This window comes from Erpetoichthys calabaricus, chromosome 14 (assembly GCF_900747795.2).
Source record: "Erpetoichthys calabaricus chromosome 14, fErpCal1.3, whole genome shotgun sequence".
Classification (NCBI taxonomy): Eukaryota; Metazoa; Chordata; class Cladistia; order Polypteriformes; family Polypteridae; genus Erpetoichthys; species Erpetoichthys calabaricus.
The window spans coordinates 18,965,660-18,984,809 of NC_041407.2; the positions used below are offsets into that span (position 1 = coordinate 18,965,660).

At 40.1% G+C, this 19,150-nt stretch overlaps 1 protein-coding gene across 7 annotated transcripts in view; it reads left to right on the top strand.

The window, feature by feature from the left end:
* The window catches only part of arhgap44a (Rho GTPase activating protein 44a), a 232,566-nt gene that overhangs the window by 169,741 nt on the left and 43,675 nt on the right, over nucleotides 1-19,150 (top strand). For 5 of the 7 annotated variants that reach the window (XM_028818570.2, XM_028818565.2, XM_028818567.2 and 2 more), the window contains one exon: nucleotides 16,621-16,638. The exons of the other annotated variants lie outside the window; for them this stretch is intronic. In XM_028818570.2, the coding sequence (XP_028674403.1) occupies nucleotides 16,621-16,638 (18 nt within the window). The remainder of the gene's footprint in view (nucleotides 1-16,620; nucleotides 16,639-19,150) is intronic. 7 annotated transcript variants of the gene reach the window in all.

Genomic DNA, 19,150 nt, shown 5'->3' on the forward strand with positions numbered 1-19,150 from the left:
ACTGTGGTTCGCTGGAGTCCCAAAGCTTTAGAAATGGCTTTATAACCTTTACCAGACTGATAGATCTCAATTACTTCTGTTCTCATTTGTTCCTGAATTTCTTTGGATCTTGGCATGATGTCTAGCTTTTGAGGTGCTTTTGGTCTACTTCTCTGTGTCAGGCAGCTCCTATTTAAGTGATTTCTTGATTGAAACAGGTGTGGCAGTAATCAGGCCTGGGGGTGGCTGCGGAAATTGAACTCAGGTGTGATACACCACAGTTAGGTTATTTTTTAACAAGGGGGCAATTACTTTTTCACACAGGGCCATGTAGGTTTGGATTTTTTTTCTCCCTAAATAATCAACACCATCATTTAAAAACTGCATTTTGTGTTTACTTGTGTTATATTTGACTAATGGTTAAATGTGTTTGATGATCAGAAACATTTTGTGTGACAAACATGCAAAAGAATAAGAAATCAGGAAGGGGGCAAATAGCTTTTCACACCACTGTATCTATTAATCTATTTTCGTAATTTTACGTAGTTAATTTTGTTACTTATTGATACGTTATGTGTTAATACATTCTAGTCTGGGGTCACACTTTTCTAACAAATAGGTGTTTCAGGGATTCTTTCCTGTTCAGTTTGGCAAATCAAAACTAATAGCAATTAATGTGCATCAAATTTGCCTATTTTGGTGAATCAGTTTCCCCGAACTTACCCTTTCCTTGCTTTGGCATATCTGTTTATTAAGATATATAGTATGTCAGCTTTGGCAAAAAGTTAAATGTCTGTAAGACAAACTCGTACCAGTCTTGAGCTTTATTGAAATCTCTTGTTTTGTTAAAGGCCTGATAATTGTATTAGTCTCCTTTATTATTATTATTCTTGTTTCTATAAACATCATAATTATCAAAATGTTTCCGTTATATTAAGTATTTAAAACACGCTTACTATGATACAACGATAGAAGCTACTCAGGGTTGCTTTCGTGCATTTCTACAGCACCATAAGGGAACTTGATTAGTTGCCAGTTATATGTCGTTATGGTATGTTTGTATATATGCAGAATGTTTATTTCTGATATATATAATTTCAGACCGGCCAAAGGAACAGCAGCCTGTGTTTTGATATTATCTAAGACAACATACTCTGAATCTAATTTGCAAAGAATAGGATCGTGGTTTGTTATGGACTCTATCATAGGCGATAGTCTTTACGACCAAACTGATGGAGAATTTTGCCAGATAACTAACTCCTAAACCTTGGCAGGTGCACTAAAGAAACAGGCAAGAACAATTCATTTCAAAGTACTTTGCACTGATGAAATAAGTGTACGTATTTCCTTGAGAGGTTGTATTTAATGAGTAGTTGCATTCTTCCTGATTTTCTGCATGATTGCATGTAGTTTTTTCCCCCGAGAATGTTACTAAGCTTTCTACAATGGGTTGTAGCAGCATATGAAGGATGGATACATAAAGTGGAAAAATTGACACCAAAGTTTTGTGTTTCTTTGATGTGTTTGGTTACAGGACACAGGGTAGATATAAACATGAAGTTGTGTGAGAAAGTCGTTGCCCTCCTTTAGTTGAGCCCAGTTAAATACTGCCATTTATTCGTTGTGTGGAGCATGCATGTTTTTCCCATGTTTAATGTAAGTTTTTTTCTCTAGTGAAACTTCTTCCTTCCCATATCCAAAGACATGCACATCAAATCATTTAGTTAATGTAAAGTGGTCAGAAAATTCATTCCTGTATTCTACTCAGAACTGCTGGAATAGACTTGAGGTCTTCCAGTCATATACTGCAATAATAAGCTTGAGTAAGTGGAAATATGGAATTACATTTATTTGTTTAATAATCTAGCCTGTTTTATGCCAGTCCGGCCTATCTGGTTAACTTGGGCAGTTAATGTCAGAGTGTAGTATACCTCACGCATATTCTAGATCCATATTTTGACGCATCAGAAAAAAAATCTTTAAAACCTCCAAAAGAAAGCTGTTGATGCTTGTCAGACTGGAGAGATTCACGGAGCCTCGAGTCCGCCACGTGATCACAGTCGAAATGGAAATGTTTATAATAGTAGTCAGTTTTCTCATGACTGTTCACCTTTGCCAAACTCTTTGCAATTGAAAGGCATTTGATTTTCAATGAAACTGCAAAGAATCAAAGAGCAAAATGTAATAATTCTTTGTCCTGTTTCTCCTAGGCTAAGGTCGATGGTTATGAATCCACCATCAGAAAGGTAGTTAGGAAAAGGGCATTTATGATGTGAAAGAGTGAGGCACTGTTGTCCCCTTGAACCCTCAGATCAGACGTCAGACACCACATAAAAATCCAATTATTATTTATTATTATTATTTATTTTATAATAATAATGTGCACCAAGCACCCTTCTCTCCACAATACTCATAAATAATCAATCACTAATCAATACAATAAACCAATCCTCCTCTCCCAGACGCGTTGCCACCCTTCCACCCAGCTCAGCTCAACGTCTGGGCTTTCCCATAGTCCTTTTATACTCCCCGACCCGGAAGTGGCTCCAGCCCAGCAGTCCATGAGTCCCTATCACTTCCGGGTCAGATTAAAATGTCCTTTTCTTCAACCCAGAAGCACGTTGTTCCCTCCGGTCACATGATTGTGACGCACTTCCGGGTTATAGGGCACATACAAGTCCTTGGACCTCCCTGCAGCGTACCCTGGTGGGCCCCACGGTGTCCAGCAGGGTTGGGAATAAAAACTCCATTGTCCATGATTCCCTGCTGGTCTTTGGGGAACTCCCATGCTACAGGGAGGGCTCCATCTAGCGGCCTGGGGGTATTGGCCAGGATGAATGGCCGGCCATATCTCACAATGATAAAGTAGCAAAGCAGTAGAACTTGCTCTCTGATAAATGCATTAATCTCACATTTGTACTTCCTGATAAAAAATCACAAGTGCTCTCCTCAAGTTCACCAAAATGTACAGTAAGACCCCGCTTAACGCTGCTCCGTTTAACGCTCTTTCGGTATTACGCGTTTTTTTTTTTATTCTAATTTTTCATTGATTTTCTTTGTAGTCACATAAAAGCATGGTTTTCACCTCACTCGCACGACTTGATTAGATACTTGCATGCAGTCTCACGGCACATTTCCTATCAGTGCAGTACAGTACGTTACGTATGCCTGCTGTGTCACTGTTCATTTATGATTGGTCATCAACGTTATTGTGTAAGGATATAAACATAACATTTTATTTTACTGTAATAAATAACAATTATCTCTTTTTAGTTTTAAAATGAATGGTTGCAAAGAAAAAGAAAGTAAAGTGACAAGAAAAAGCACTTTGCTATAAACTGAAATGCAGGTGCTCAGACGATTAGATGCAGGTGAGCGCCAAATTGACGAAATTAGCATTTCTGAAGATGAGGAACAAAAGGAACTTTCCACAGATTTTCTAAAATAAAGTTTAGCCACTATTATGGAAATTATGGATCAGTTCATACAAAACGATCCAAATTTTGCTAGAAATTCAAAAGCAAGACAAAGTGTCATTGATGCGATGTCTTGCTATCGACAATTGCTTGCTGAATGACAGAGAAAAAGGCAAACGACGTTAGATGACGTCTTCACAGAAAAACAAAAAGTGTCAAATGAGGAAGAACTTTCCTCATTACAAACCTAAATGATGTATTTACTCGAATATTTTTGATTTTCATTAATTATTTATGAATACAAATTGATATTAGCAATAAAAAAATGTCTATAATTAATGTAATTAAAAAGTATTTAATTATACATGTGAGAAAATAAAACAAAAAAAAATGATAAACTTTTTTATTCTCTGTCCTGCTTCACCTATCCCCATTATTTACGTGTTGAAGATGATCTCTTTTAATGCTGTTTTCGTTTAGCACTGGGATTTCTTGGAACGTATCCCCCGCGTTAAGTGGGGTCTTGCTGTTCCTGGATGATCCGCAAGAGTTCTTGAACAGAGTTACTTGAGCAGAGGAGTCAAAAACTAGGCCTTTTCAGCCATGTGAGCTATTTTATGTCTTTGGGGGAAAAGTTCACATTGAATTCTCCAGCAAAAAGAGAAAGTTGCACGCTTGCCAGGCATGGTGGTCGATGGTGTCATGGTTTGGGCATGTTATTAAATATCAGGAACTGAACAAGTTGCCACCACCCAATTAAAAATAAATTTTATATCACAAGACTGCTGCTCATGAGTAAGCTTCAGAACCACTGGGTTATGCCAGAAGACATTGACCTAATTTGTAAAAGCACTTGTCCACAACACTTGCTCTACACCCTTGGCAAGGTCCTGGAGGGCGCATGGGAATTTGCCCAACCAGTCTACATGTGTTTTGTGGACTTGGAAAAGGCATTCGACTGTGTCCCTCTGGGAATCCTGTGGGGGGTGCTCGGGGAGTATGGGGTACTGGACCCCCTGATAAGGGCTGTTCGGTCCCTGTACAACCGGTGTCAGAGCTTGGTCCGCATTGCCACTGCAGTAAGTCGAACCCGTTTCCAGTGAGAGTTGGACTCCGCCAGGGCTGCCCTTTGTCACCGATTCTGTTCATAACTTTTATGGATAGAATTTCTAGGTGCAGCCAGGGCATTGAGGGGGTCCGGTTTGGTGGGCTCAGGATTGGGTCACTGCTTTTTTGCAGATGATGTTGTCCTGTTTGCTTCATCAGGCCATGATCTTCAGCTCTTGATCGGTTCGCAGCCGAGTGTGAAGCAGCTGGGATGGAAATCAGCACCTCCAAATCCGAGACCATGGTCCTCAGCCGGGAAAAGGGCGGAGTGCCCTCTCTGGGTTGGGAGCGAGATCCTGCCCCAAGTGAAAGAGTTCAGGTATCTCGGGGTCTTGTTCACGAGTGAGGGAAGAATGGAGCGGGAGATCGACAGGCGGATCGGTGCGGTGTCTGCAGTGATGCGGGCTCTGCATCAGTCTGTCATGGTGAAAAAGGAGCTGAGCTGTGAGGCGAAGCTCTCAATTTACCAGTTGATCTATGTTCCTACCCTCACCTATGCTCATGAGCTATGAGTAGTGACCAAAAGAACGAGATCGCGAATACAAGCGGCTGAAATGAGTTTCCTCCGCAGAGTGTCTGGGCTTTCCCTTAAAGATAGGGTGAGAAGCTCAGTCATCCGGGAGGGGCTCAGAAAGAGCATTGAGAGGAGTCAGATGAGGTGGCTCGGGCATCTGATCAGGATGCTTCCTGGACACCTCCCTGGTGAGGTGTTCCAGGCACGTCCAACCGGGAGGAGGCCCCGGGGAAGACCCAGGACACGTTGGAGGGACTATGTCTCCCGGCTGGCCTGGGAATGCCTCGGGATTCTCCCGGAAGAGCTAGAAGAAGTGGCCGGGGAGAGGGAAGTCTGGGCATCTCTGCTCAAGCTGCTGCCCCCGCGACCCAACCTCGGATAAGCGGAAGAGGATGGATGACAGTTGCTTAATTAGGCACCGAGTCTTGTTGTTAATTAAAACTGTTCTTTAATTCCATAGCTTGCTGCTGATCTCATTGTGCCATAGCATACATTTCCGAAATTCTTGATTTTCTCTTTTTTAAGAGCTCTGTTCGGGGACCTGAGCAGATCAGCATTCCCAAGACCTTTGTCTTTCTATTATTTTCAGATATTATATGATGGACACCAGTTGTTTTGGCTCATTTTGTATCACATTATTGTTTGGCTGCTAATTAAGGAAAAGGAAACAATTAAGGGGTCGGAGTCTTCAAGAGCAAGTCAATTACAATGAATTCAAAAGAAGTTAATTAGCAGCAAAATCAGGTCACTAATTAAGAAAAGGGTCAGAATGAAAACCTGCAGCCACTGTGGCCCTGCAGGACAGGAGTTGGGGACCCCTGCTTGTATATAAAGTATCTTATAAAAATATACTCTTTAAAACAAGAGTAATGTTGCTGGATTACAATCCTACTCTGCCCATCTTGCTCCATTCCACGTTATTTCAAGCTCACAGAAACTTTCAAAAGACAAAATTACTAATGTGTCATCAAGTACCCCAAATGGCATTTTGCTGTTGCATTTTTTTAGCATATTTGCCCCAACTCATTCAAGTTTCAAGTGCGGCACCAACAAGGTGCCATTTTGAGATTTTGCCACAGGTGTGTCAAGTTGGTTGAGGTTTATGAAATGTTTAAATCTGCTGCTGAATTTTTGACATTCTTCATATGATATATATTTTTTTTACCATTTCCCTTGTAATATTTTATAGTACTTGGCTCCATCCATATTTCCTTCAACAAATTGACCTGTCTGTACTGGGGACAGTCAACCGACATTGACGATTCCACCACCTAACATCACTGCAGTATATGGGTATTGCTTTTCTGGGTATAGGCAGCACTAGGTTTGTACCACAACTAGTACTTTGAATATGACCCAGAAAGGTCCATCTTGGTCTCATTTGAACCAGAATGACCTATTCTAAAACCTAACTGATTAGCTTTTATGGCTTCTGGCACACTCTGTGTGATCTCTCAGATTATTTGTGATTAGTGATGCACCTTCACTCTACCTTCGGCCACAGGAATCTGTAGGTCTTTCAAGATTCTTGACAGCTTATCATTGGTTTCACTCAAAAGTCATCTTCTTGTCCCTGTGTGGAGTTTTGATGGATGTCTTTGTCTACCTAGACAGTGTCTGTCAGAGGTAATATAGCCTTCATTTCTTAATTAATGAGCCCATCGTATTGAAGAAAATATCCTCCAGCTATGATATGGCATTGTATAGTTTTCTGCTTGTTATGACTTAACTCCGAGTTCTTCAGAAGGTTCTTTACTCCTTATTTTCATAAATGAGTTACTTAGAGTGTTTTTTAATGTTCCCAGTGTGATATTCCTATTGGTGCTCCAGTGGTGGCTGAACACTTAAATCTTATTGTGGCACAATAGAATTAGACATATATAAATGAAAGACTTGTGTGCGTGTGTGTGTGTAGAGCAGTCCGCTCTGCTCATGCTCAACCCCAGCCACTAGATGGCGCATGCATGCACTTTTACATTTTTTCAGCACTTGTATGCACCTCCGTTCTCACTACAAAAGACGTGTGTGTGTATGGAGCAGTCTGCTCTGATCTCTCTCAAACACAGCCACGGGCGTTGGTGTCAATTCTACACAAGATGTAGAAGCTTATACGAGTGTGACTTGCACTTGGTGAGATGGTGCATGCATGCACTTCTCTTCTCGTTCAACTCAAGCAGACAAACTCAGCTCTGTTGTACGTGCACTTTGTTCGTTCACACAATGAGCTACCATACGTTTGCCTGAGTGAGACAGGTTCCGGTCTGTCCTGCTGAATTTGTGCCACAGCTGCACTCGACTACACATCTGTCTCGGAGAAGATAAGACCTGTCCCGGCTGACACCTATGCAATTTCATCAGTATGCGAGGAACATTAAAAAATTTTCCGCACTTTTATATCTTTGTTAGAAACAGTGAAGGCAGGATGAGTAGTAATTGGTCATGTCTGAGAGTGTCATGTGACTGGTTCTGTCTGGCAAGCCGGCTGCCCTTGCAGTTTAGTATAACAGTTGTCACCCTGTGGTGAAGATGGCTGTGAAACATATAAATTGCACCAAAGAGGAGCAGCGTTCTGTCGTATGCTTTTTGTAGGCAGAAGGTGTGCCGGAAGCACAGATTCATCTCTGCGTGTGTGCTCAGTATGGGGGTAAAGTTCTCTGTCATAGAGTCGTCTGTGAGTGGATTGAAATGTGTGAAAATGGCTGTACTAGTGTGACGGATACAGAGCTCTCCAGACGTCCAGCTACAGCCATGGCCATGGCTACATGCTCAACCAAAAACATTTTTTGCTGATGGCATTAAAAAGTTGGTACAATGCTGGGAAAATTGCATCGCAAAGGAAGGTGATGTCATTTGTTTTTGAAATTCTTAAGAAAAAATAAACAAAAAAGTCCCACGTAGTAAAACTGCTAGAGAGTCTTTGGGATGTTTTTTGTCCCAAAGACCACACGCAGCAAGTGCATAATAAATCTGGAATGAAGAAATCATTTCAGATACACATCTTAAGTAGACAAGTCACATCACATACGGATTCGCAAGCTGCAAAAAAAGCCACTCCACCTTGTACTCCGGAGCAGCATCATACAGAATAGTCCATTTTCATGATACACATAACACGCTGAAGCTGGCAGTACATTACACGACTTTTAGCTGGAGGGGACGTCAAACTGGACGGCTGCAGTTGTAGATCTCGTTGCCTTGAGGGTGTTAGTTTACACGACTAGGAGTCACAGGGTGACAAATGACACCTCCCAGGACAGTTTCAGATTTACAAAAGTATCACAAGCTCACTGCATGACGACAGCACTGGCGCTGCACTAAGACTTTCCTGGTATGGTGTGTTCAGCCACAATCTAGGCTCTCTTTTTATTGTTTTAAATTTCCTTCAGATTCGCTTTTTGCCAAGTAACTCTTAAACAGCTGCCATGTTTATCCAGGAAATGTGACTGTTACTTCAAGCTAAGGCAGTTAAAACCTTGTTAGGACATTATATGTGATACGATATGAAAAATTAGAGATGCCAAGCTATAGGGATCTTTCTTCTTATGCAAGCTGCAAATGTAAATATTTTTCTTGAAATATCTATTCACAATTTTTATGTTTTATTCTTTGGTGTGGCAGAGTAGAAACAGGTACATTAGTGTAATTTGGGTAACATTTTAGTTTAGTAACATCTTTTGTGAACAAATGAAGGTTTGAAACAGATAGTGTGACGTCATGAAACCAGCATAGTCACTTAGTGACTCTTTCCGTTTGATATAAACTTGGAAGCATTGTTACCCAACTGAAATAACTGGAAATTTTGCAAATCACTATTTCAAATCGGCCATCACTACCATTTGGCCTGTCACCGATTATTTCACATTCAGAGAAGCATAGAAGATAAGATGTCATGGTTGAGCTGTGATTATGGCTTCTTCTACATCAAATCAGGTCATATGTAATACATAGATGATTATTTTGGTGTATGTCATGTTCCTACTGTCTGCAAAATATTAAATTGCGGCTAGAGAGTCGCTGAAAATTGCTAACATACTCAAGTTAAAACATATTTCAATTAGCAGTTAATAATTTCACACTGCTTTTGAAATCTCTTGGGTTGAAACCTGAACTAAAATAGCTTAACATAAATCCCATTAACTTGGTGAACTGCATATTATAGTAGTTAAATTCATGTGTTTTTTTAATATACATCTGTAAAAGAGATCCTGCCTCCCTCAAGCTTTTGGCTCAATGAGTTTAGCTGCCCCAGAAACATTACTGTGGCCATTCTGTGCCTTTTATAAGTTTCTTTCAAGGCACTTTGGAAGAGAACCGTTCAAATGGTCTGCTAAATCAGTTAGTTTAAAAAAAAGTCACTGCACCTGTCCTAAATATAAAAAGGAACACGGAATGAAGTGCTCTGGAATCCTTAAAAAAGGAATTCTGATGATACCATGCAAATGGCCGCTGGAGGGCTTGTTCACCACTTGGTGCTACCATATCATGTACTGTTGTCAGAGGAGAAAACACTAGAGCAAGTGTTATTTGGGGAAAGGCAATCCCATGGTCATTTATTACATTTTGCCTTTTAGAGGAAACTGTGTATTTATTTTCTTTAAACCTGTAATCAAATGTGTGAAAAAATGACTACACCATCTAAAACACTAAACACAAAAAACTTAGATGATGATTCTGTTATATAGTGGAAAAAGTGGCACACATTTCAGGGGGTCAATCCTTTCATTGACTACACATGACTAACTTTAAATAATATTAATCTATATGCTGTCTTAGAAAAATATCACATTCACAAACCTGCTCAATCCAATTTGGCATTATTGGGGGGGAAATGGCAGCAATGCCAGTCCTTTGGACGTCAAACTCGCACACGTACAGTGCATCTAGAAAGTATTCACAGCGCATCACTTTTTCCACATTTTGTTATGTTACAGCCTTATTCCAAAATGGATTAAATTCATTTTTTTCCTCAGAATTCTACACACAACACCCCATAATGACAACATGAAAAAAGTTTACTTGAGATTTTTGCAAATTATTAAAAAAAAAAAACTGAGAAATCCCATGTCCATAAGTATTCACAGCCTTTGCTCAATACTTTGTCGATGCACCTTTGGCAGCAATTACAGCCTCAAGTCTTTTTGAATATGATGCCACAAGCTTGGCACACCTATCTTGGCCAGTTTTGCCCATTCCTCTTTGCAGGCACCTCTCAAGCTCCATCAGGTTGGATGGAAGTGTCGGTGCACAGCCATTTTAAGATCTCTCAGAGATGTTCAATCGGATTCAAGTCTGTGCTCTGGCTGAGCCACTCAAGGACATTCACAGAGTTGTCCTGAAGCCACTCCTTTTGATATCTTGGCTGTGTGCTTAGGGTCGTTGTCCTGCTGAAAGATAAACCGTCGCCCCCAGTCTGAGGTCAAGAGCGCTCTGGAGCAGGTTTTCATCCAGGATCTCTCTGTACATTGCTGCAGTCATCTTTCCCTTTATCCTGACTAGTCTCCCAGTTCCTGCCGCTGAAAAACATCACCACAGCATGATGCTGCCACCACCATGCTTCACTGTAGGGATGGTATTGGCCTGGTGATGAGCGGTGCCTGGTTTCCTCCAAACGTGACGCCTGGCTTTCACACCAAAGAGTTCAATCTTTGTCTCATCAGCCCAGAGAATTTTCTTTCTCATGGTCTGAGTCTCCTTCAGGTGCCTTTTGGCAAACTCCAGGCGGGCTGCCATGGGCCTTTTACTAAGGAGTGGCTTCCGTCTGGCCACTCTACCATACAGGCCTGATTTGGTGGATTGCTGCAGAGATGGTTGTCCATCTGGAAGGTTCTCCTCTCTCCACAGAGAGCTCTGACAGAGTGACCATCGGGTTCTTGGTCACCTCACTGACTAAGGCCCTTCTCCCCCGATCGCTCAGTTTAGATGGCTGGGCCAGCTCTAGGAAGAGTCCTGGTGGTTTTGAACTTCTTCCACTTATGATGATGGAGGCCACTGTGCTCATTGGGACCTTCAAGAGCAGCAGAAATTTTTCTGTAACCTTCCCCAAATTTGTGCCTCGAGACAATCCTGTCTCGAGGTCTACAGACAATTCCTTTGACTTCATGCTTGGTTTGTGCTCTGACATGAACTGTCAACTGTGGGACCTTATATATACAGGTGTGTGCCTTCCCAAATCATGTCCAGTCAACTGAATTTTACCACAGGTGGACTCCAATGAAGCTGTAGAAACATCTCAAGGATGATCAGGGGAAACAGGAGGAACCTGAGCTCAATTTTGAGCTTCATGGCAAAGGCTTGTGAATACTTATGTACATGTGCTTTCTCAATTTTTTTATTTTAATAAATTGCAAAAATCTCAAGTAAACTTTTTTCATGTTGTCATTATGGGGTGTTGTGTGTAGAATTCTGAGGAAAAAAATGAATTTAATCCATTTTGGAATAAGGCTGTAACATAACAAAATGTGAAAAAAGTGATGCGCTGTGAATACTTTCCGGATGCACTGTACACACACATAGCCAATTTTGAAAAGCCAGCTATCTTAACCTGAATGTTTTTAAGATATAGAAGGCAAACCATTACACAGAAAAAAACCTGACACAGACCCAGGGAGAACATGTTGATTCCTCACGGACCATGACCAGGTGTGGAATTCACACTGTTGTAACACTTTAGTTTAGGTGCGGCAAAAATGCATTGATTAATAATAATAATAATAAGTTGCATTTATAGAGCGCCTTTCGCAAACCCAAGGTCACTTTACATACACAGAAGCCAAAAGTTTGTAGAATAGGAAAGTTTTGAGTTGAGATTTAAAGGCGCAGAAAGAGGAGTAGTCTCGGAGAGACTGAGGAAGAGAGTTCCAGAGTTGGGGGGCTATAACACTGAAGGACCTGCCTGCCCAGTTGTAATAAGAATATAAGTTTAATGTCGCTGTGCTCTGTACGAAAAATATTTTATAATCCACTCACATGTACAGGTCAAATTTAGCACATAGGGGCTCATCATTTAGAATTGCTAGGCAAGCATTAGAAAGGGACAACTACAAAAATGGGCATTGTACTATTTCTGTATGTTAGAGATGAAATTGAATCCTCTCCTTTCCTTGTTTGGAATGGCATGATTTACCTACTGTAAGTAAGGGCCTGCACATGGAGAAAGAGTATAAAGCCTTGGAACATTGCCTGACACACCTTGAAGCCGATGGACGGATGGAAGATTACATCATCCGATCTTGAAAATCCTTTCAACGCAGCAACGAAAATGGCAGACTCTCACATGGGTTTGTCATTGTCTTCCTCGTCTGTTATGCTACGTAAATCGTCATTAAAGAAAGCTAAGTTATTTTCTCTTATGTGATTTCTTACCGCTGTATCACTATGGGAGGGATATCGCCTCGTTACATTATATCTATTCACGTTCAGGTTAATCAAAACACCGCAATTAAACAGAACTTATTCCAACCAGAAGAGTAGCAAGTCAGAATCTTTGAAGTCTGCATAGTTGTTAATTTGGTTCGAAAATCTAAATTGCTACTATATCAATGAATATGTCTGAACGAGTGAGAATGGTCTGCAGTGGACTTGCCATGCTGTTTAAAGTTGGTTGCTGCTTTGTGTCTGATTCTTCTTGAAATGGCTGTGGCTGGACAGGTTTGTAAAGTGAATTAGTTTTTGGATCCTGTACTGGGTGTTTGATATATTGTATTAGATGTCTTTGTGACCCCACATTGATGTTTACAGTATTTGTGCAGCATTGCATATTCTGATGTCCGTGAAGTAAATCAGTGTTACTCAGGTTTACCTTAGTCTTCAAAAAAAAAAAAAATGCGCAGGTTTGACCATTATAGTGAAGCAAATATGACAACGGTGATATCATAGTTTGCCTGTAGTTTAACAATTTAACATTTTCGTAAAAGATACCTGGGGTATACCCAGTTAAAACTGAAAACTGGAAAAACTGGTAAGCTGGAGCCCCATCCAAGATTTATTCCTGCCTCGCAATCCTGTGTTAGCTGTGATAGGCTCCAACGCCCCCCGCGATCCTGGTCTGGATTAAGTGGGTAAGAAAATGAAAAGGCAAACTGGTAAGTTTAAAAAAATTAATTAATTAATTAAAAAACTAAAAAGCTCTCAGACCAGGTGAAAATCGCAATATGTCCTTCTGTTCTTCTACTGAGAAGTGATTGTAATTTATTAAATATGTAGTGAATGTCTTTCTTTCATTCAGGTTGATTGGTCAACTTCGGTTGTGCTGTAGCTGCAGTTTTTAAGTGCGAGGCATTCCTTTTATTTCTGCTGTTAAGTTTCTCAGGCTATGTCACTAAAACTAAATGAAATACTCTTATTTACAAGCTGCATATTTGCCTCGGTCCTCATCCCAAATCTTCACTGTCTGAGATGCTCCTTGGTCTGAATAGCAAGATGTTTCACTTTATAGGCACGCATATACAATACTTAGTACTGTTAATTAAGAATTTGACGTGCGGCTTTTCTTTCCTGTCTCTTGCTATGCTCCATGCCTTAAGTTTTTTATTTCAATAGTACTTTTTGTTGGCCCCACTGTATAACTAAATAGTATGATGTTACTGGCTTCAGGTGATACTTTGACTCTAATATCAGTTTTTATCATTATACTGTTATGTTTATACTGCATTAACATTTTATATTGCATTAACATTTTTGATTTGTAACATCCATCCATTTTGTGAATCTGCTCATTCCATTACAGGGACTCTGGATACCAGCAGCATTAGACATAAATCAAGAACAGACCCTGTATGGAGGTGGTAGTCCATCACAGGGCGCAAACACTTTGAAATGTACTCGTTCGGGGCTAATCAGTGTTAGTAGTCCATGTAAGCCCCACAAACACAAGGCTGGGACATGCAAACTCATTGCTCCACATTGTGTGAATATCAGCCCTGGTGATGTCTATTCTGAATTTGTTCATTGCACATTTTTAGGTGTTTTTGTTTTCTCCAGGAGCTTTAGCTTCCTCCAGAATCCCCAAGATATGCATATCATTGTTTATTGTCAACAGAAGTTAACGGTAACACTTTAGGTACTGCAAAGATGCATCTATTACTTATTTATTGTTATGTAAAATGACATTAGTAAACACTTCTTTGGGTCTTCATAACACTTAAAGTATCAGTAAAGTGTTTATTCAGCTCTGCAGCGTGACTAATGTTTTATCATGTTAGGTCCCATGGTGTCCCTGTTTTCCCTTTGTATACTCTTTATTGTGTAGACCTTGTCTAAATGTGTAAAATCCCGTACACTTACCATTCTGTGATCAGGTAATTTAGCACTTCTTCCCTTCTACATCTGTAACCTCTGAAAATTAGAGTTAAAAAAGCTGACAGGAGTTAAGCGGCACATTTAATCATGTATTACTGAGAAAAAGACCCAAAAATATTATAAGGAAGCAGAATACTATGTGAATATTGGCAAACCACACCATTACAGCTTAAGCAACAGTAGATCTTGTGTCCATAGGTGGCTCTCCGCTTATCTTCAGTCTTCTTTACGCTGCTACCACATGGCCTTTGAATATAATATTGAAACAGGCCTCATACCTCTTTCAATATGGCTGCCCAAAGAGTTGTCTTCATCATTGTCTTCTCTTCATGGCCAGATGGTGAGAGTGAAAGATGTAAAGGCAAGGTGACTCACTTTAATACGTTACCACAAAACTCAAACCAGTGGGACGTCATAGTACAGAATGGCTTCAGTAAGAAAGAGAACAAAAACAGGAAAAGTTTTGGGGAACCACCCTGTCTATTCATTCACAAATAATCGCAAGACTGAATAGTAAGAAAGCAGTCACAAAGGACTGAGTCCAAAATGGAACTAAAAGGAAAAGTGAAGTGGTTGGACTTTTATAGCCGGGTCCGTGAGGTCAGTAGAAGGGCATGGTCTGGAAGGGGATGCAGAAGCTGGTTGAGTTCTAGCTGGATTCCCTTCTGATGATCTGTGGATGAGGGAGAAAAGTCATTAGTGCACTTCATCAACCTTCGACTGCCTTCGATGTGCTCATGTGTGACACTTCTGATTCAAAACCAATCATAAACCGTTCTACTCTAGACCAATAGAATTAGTTTATCTGTGCCTTCCTGGGCCATCTACCAATGAAAGCGCTCAGGTACAATTCATCCCCCAGATGCTTTGTCTGGTCAGTTTATGGCCATCCTGCGGTGGATGGCTTATAGGCTCCAAGTTCAAACACTGTTACCCTTGCAAAGGAGGTCTGATGCTCCATCCCCCTTCCCCATAAATTTCACATCCTGAGTCTGCCCTTTGGTTTGATCAGCTAAACCTGAAAGCACTGCTGATCTCATCAATGAAGTAAAACATGCCTCCTGAAACACTACATTTGTTTTGTCTAGTTTACAAATGAATAGATACAAAATATTGTATCAACTTGTATCCTAGAAATCACTCCACCACACCTACTGACAAAACTTCACATTGCAGTGCTCTCCGGGGGCTTAATTGAGACACATTTCTCTTGATATTTCATATTCAGTGTAAGACTTGTGAATCCTTCATATTAACAAGTCACTTTACCACATGTCGATATGCCACACAGCACAGACATGGATAACATACTGACTGATGTTTTAGAAATGTTATGAAGACCCAAAGAAGCCTTCATTAGGGTCCTGTTACATAAGAATAAATGCTTTTTTGCCATACCTAAACTAAAGAGTTCCCAAGTTGACTTAGTGTAAGCTGATAAGAATGTGTGAGAGTGTGTTATTGTATGCCTTATTGTGTGCCCTGCAGTTGACTGACATCCTATCCAGGATTGGAATCTTTGCTCTGTTTCCAAAGGCTCTGAAGTTCTTTAAAAGAAAAAGATGGAAATGATGGATGGATGGATGGATGGATGGATGGATGGATGGATGGATGGATGGATGGATGGATGGATGTTAAGTAAGAATAGAAGCACATATCGTCATTCTTTTTTTAACTTTTGTAAAATGATGAATATATTTAAGGATACTGCTCACGTAATTTATGGCAGCTAGAGCAGTAAAGATGCTGCTTCAGTCACTGTCTATTTATGTTTCTTGATTCCACTATAATGAACAGGAGTTTTTAAGTATCAAGCTATACTCATTTAGTTTATGTTGAACTGTATTTGTAGCTTTCCTTTCTGAATGAAAAATCCATTTTATCCTAAATCAGGAGGTGTTCTCTTAGTCGACAGTATTGTTTTCCATTCATTCATTTATCTACCTTGGGGTGCCACAGGCTGTCCTGGCTAAAACAGACAACTTGAGATCCGACATCTTAGAAAGAATATTTGTTTCCTGCATTTTAAAATGTTAGTTTTGCACCCTTTGCTGTCCAGTCAACACACCAGGATACCCCTTGCCACCCCACTGTGTGCTTATAGACCATTATTCCAATATTACAAATTGGCGCTCCCCACGCCCTGCTGTTGTCCTGACATTTTTGCTATGGAAGTCTGCAGCAACCACTGGCAGTTTTGTACCAACAGACTCGATTCTTGTCATCAGTTCATCAAGTAAATATACAAAAGCAAACTCTGCTTTGATTTTTACCCTTGCTTCTGATGTTTCTGTCTTATTAATGCAGCCTTAGGAAGATCCAAAGGTACTGTATTTCGCTTTTTACTGCATCTCTTTGTGTGTCAGAGTGAGTGTTGAGCAAAAAGCAGGTTAAACAGAATTCCAGGAAGGCCGTTTTGGTACTCCATACTTTATCTCATTATGCTCCTACCTTTGGGGTTTTGCTCCTTATTAAAATGGTTGGGGAGGGGCATGATTACCAGAATGAAGAGTGCTTTTAAGTAGGTAGCAGGGTCTCAAACTTTTCTCAGCTGGTGGTTCAGGCATTTTAGAAATTAGTTCACCTTTTGTTGATTATGTTTTCAATACAATGGAGGGTGCACAGTTTTTACCTACGTAATACTATTACAGTCTCTTATTAAACCTAACATGATTCCCAGGAAATCACTGCCTCTGCACATGTGTGAACAAATTCACAGAACTGCTCGGTCTTAATTCTCATTCTTAAAACTTAATTCTAAACCTATGGACTTATTTGTGTAATAAAGAAAATGCTGTCACACTTCAATTTAGGTATCTACTTTATAATAAAACACCAAGGTCTGTGTGTCCAGTCCCTCTGAGCAATCTGATTGGTCAGTTTGGCTTTGATGTGATTGGTCAGTTTGGTTTTGGTGATGCAATGAAAGGAGAAGTGCGAGTGTAAGACGCACGAGGAGGAGTAAAGGCGCACACTGAGAGAGGCGCCTTCAAAGATGGCAAATTTAAAACAGGACCGGAAGTAAGAAAGACACCTCGCAACTAATGACAGAGTCTGAGAAGCAGAATTTAAGAGAGCGCATTCGAGAGAGGGAGTCCCAGTGAGGAGACGCTCACACACATGCGAATACCGAGGAAAGGCACTGAAGGTACACTTAGAGCAAGAAATGGAAGATATTTTCTAAATATTCTATTACCTGTCCGTGGCTAGTCCATTGTAAAGCAGTCTATAAATATTGCATCAACTGTGTCACTAACAATACTAAATTATGGCAAGACTCTTGAAATGTGCTGCTGTCCATTTTTCATCGTTTTGTATCATGTTAAAAAGGCTTGATATATCTTATAACATGCAGACTGTTAATAGCTGCCTATAATGGAAACTTTAGTTGAAGTGTTACCAAAAACGCGAAGGCTGAGAGTGCTTTAATGGATTAGCTATTTGAAAAGTGGGTAGAATCTGAAATTTAGGGAGCTGCTCATTCTGCAAGCTAAGGGGAAATTATTAAGGCTACGCCACTGTAATGTACAGTGGATTTAGAAAGTATTCCATCTCCTTCACTTTCTTTTTTTGCTTATTAATCTAAACTCAGTGGCCCATAATGACAAAGTGGAAGACGTTTTCAGAAAGGTTTTCAAATTTAAAACTGAATTCTCCAAGTTTGTGTTCTGGTGCGTTCTATTTGCCACAGGTGGAGTCCCAATCATGTTCTAGAGATATCTTAAAGCAAATTTAAATTGATCGGACATTGTTACTCACGCCTGTGCATTCATACTGCATGTTAGGGCACAAACCAAGCCATTAAGTCCAAGGAAACTCTCTGTAGATCTTTGAAATGAAATGTATAGTGCAGTGTGTTGTAAAACTCCTCTCTAACCAAGACCCTTCTTGCCCGGTTACTCTGTTTGGCCAGACATCCAACTCTGAGAATATTCTTCCATTTCACAAATATTGGGACCACTGTGCTCCTGGGAATTCTCAAAGTGTTTTAAGTGGTTTTATACCTTTTTGTTTATCTGGCCACAATAATCTACAGCACAGTGAAGTTTGTCACAAAGTGGAGGGGTCTGACTAGTTTCTTAATCCTCTGTAGTTCATCGCTATTTCCATATTAATTAATGGAAGCATTTTACTTAAATAAGGGATTGAGACCATCAAACAGCAGTGAAGGTCCTTCGGAGTAGATCGGTCGCATATATTGCCCAGTTGAAAGCAGTCTTTGTGCAATACCTAAGGACAGTAAAGATCGAGTATTATACATTTCCAGATCCATGGTGTTTCATATTTGATTCCACGTATTTTCAGTTTCTCATCAAGTATGTTTCTCAGTTTGTTTTATGCATCAAATACGAGTCTTTTGAAATTTGAATAGGTTATGCCCCAAGTGCTTTTTTTCCTGAAAAATCTGATGTACCCTTTGACCTCTATTGCAAAATTAGTGGTCATGCACCTGTAATATTACATTTAATAAAATATGAGACTATCATTTATTTCTACCACTTTACTAGTACTTAATTTTCAATTATCCTGCTATGTGTGAATGAGAGAACCCCACCATGTTTTTGGAACATTCTGGATTTTATGTATTAAAGAGGCTACTCAATTTCTTACTTTTTATGGGTTTTTCAACAATTACAATATGTTCCTCCAATAGTTTAGATTTTTAGAAAACATCTCGGCATACTGGGCCATAGAAGAAGCCACAGTGTTACACAAACTGTGGTATAGAATCCAACAGATTAGTCAGCTCAGTTAAAAAGAGAAACCTCTGTGGGATGAAAAATGTTTATTAGGCAAGTTTTACTGAAATATTTCGGCTTAGTTTCTTTTGTTACAT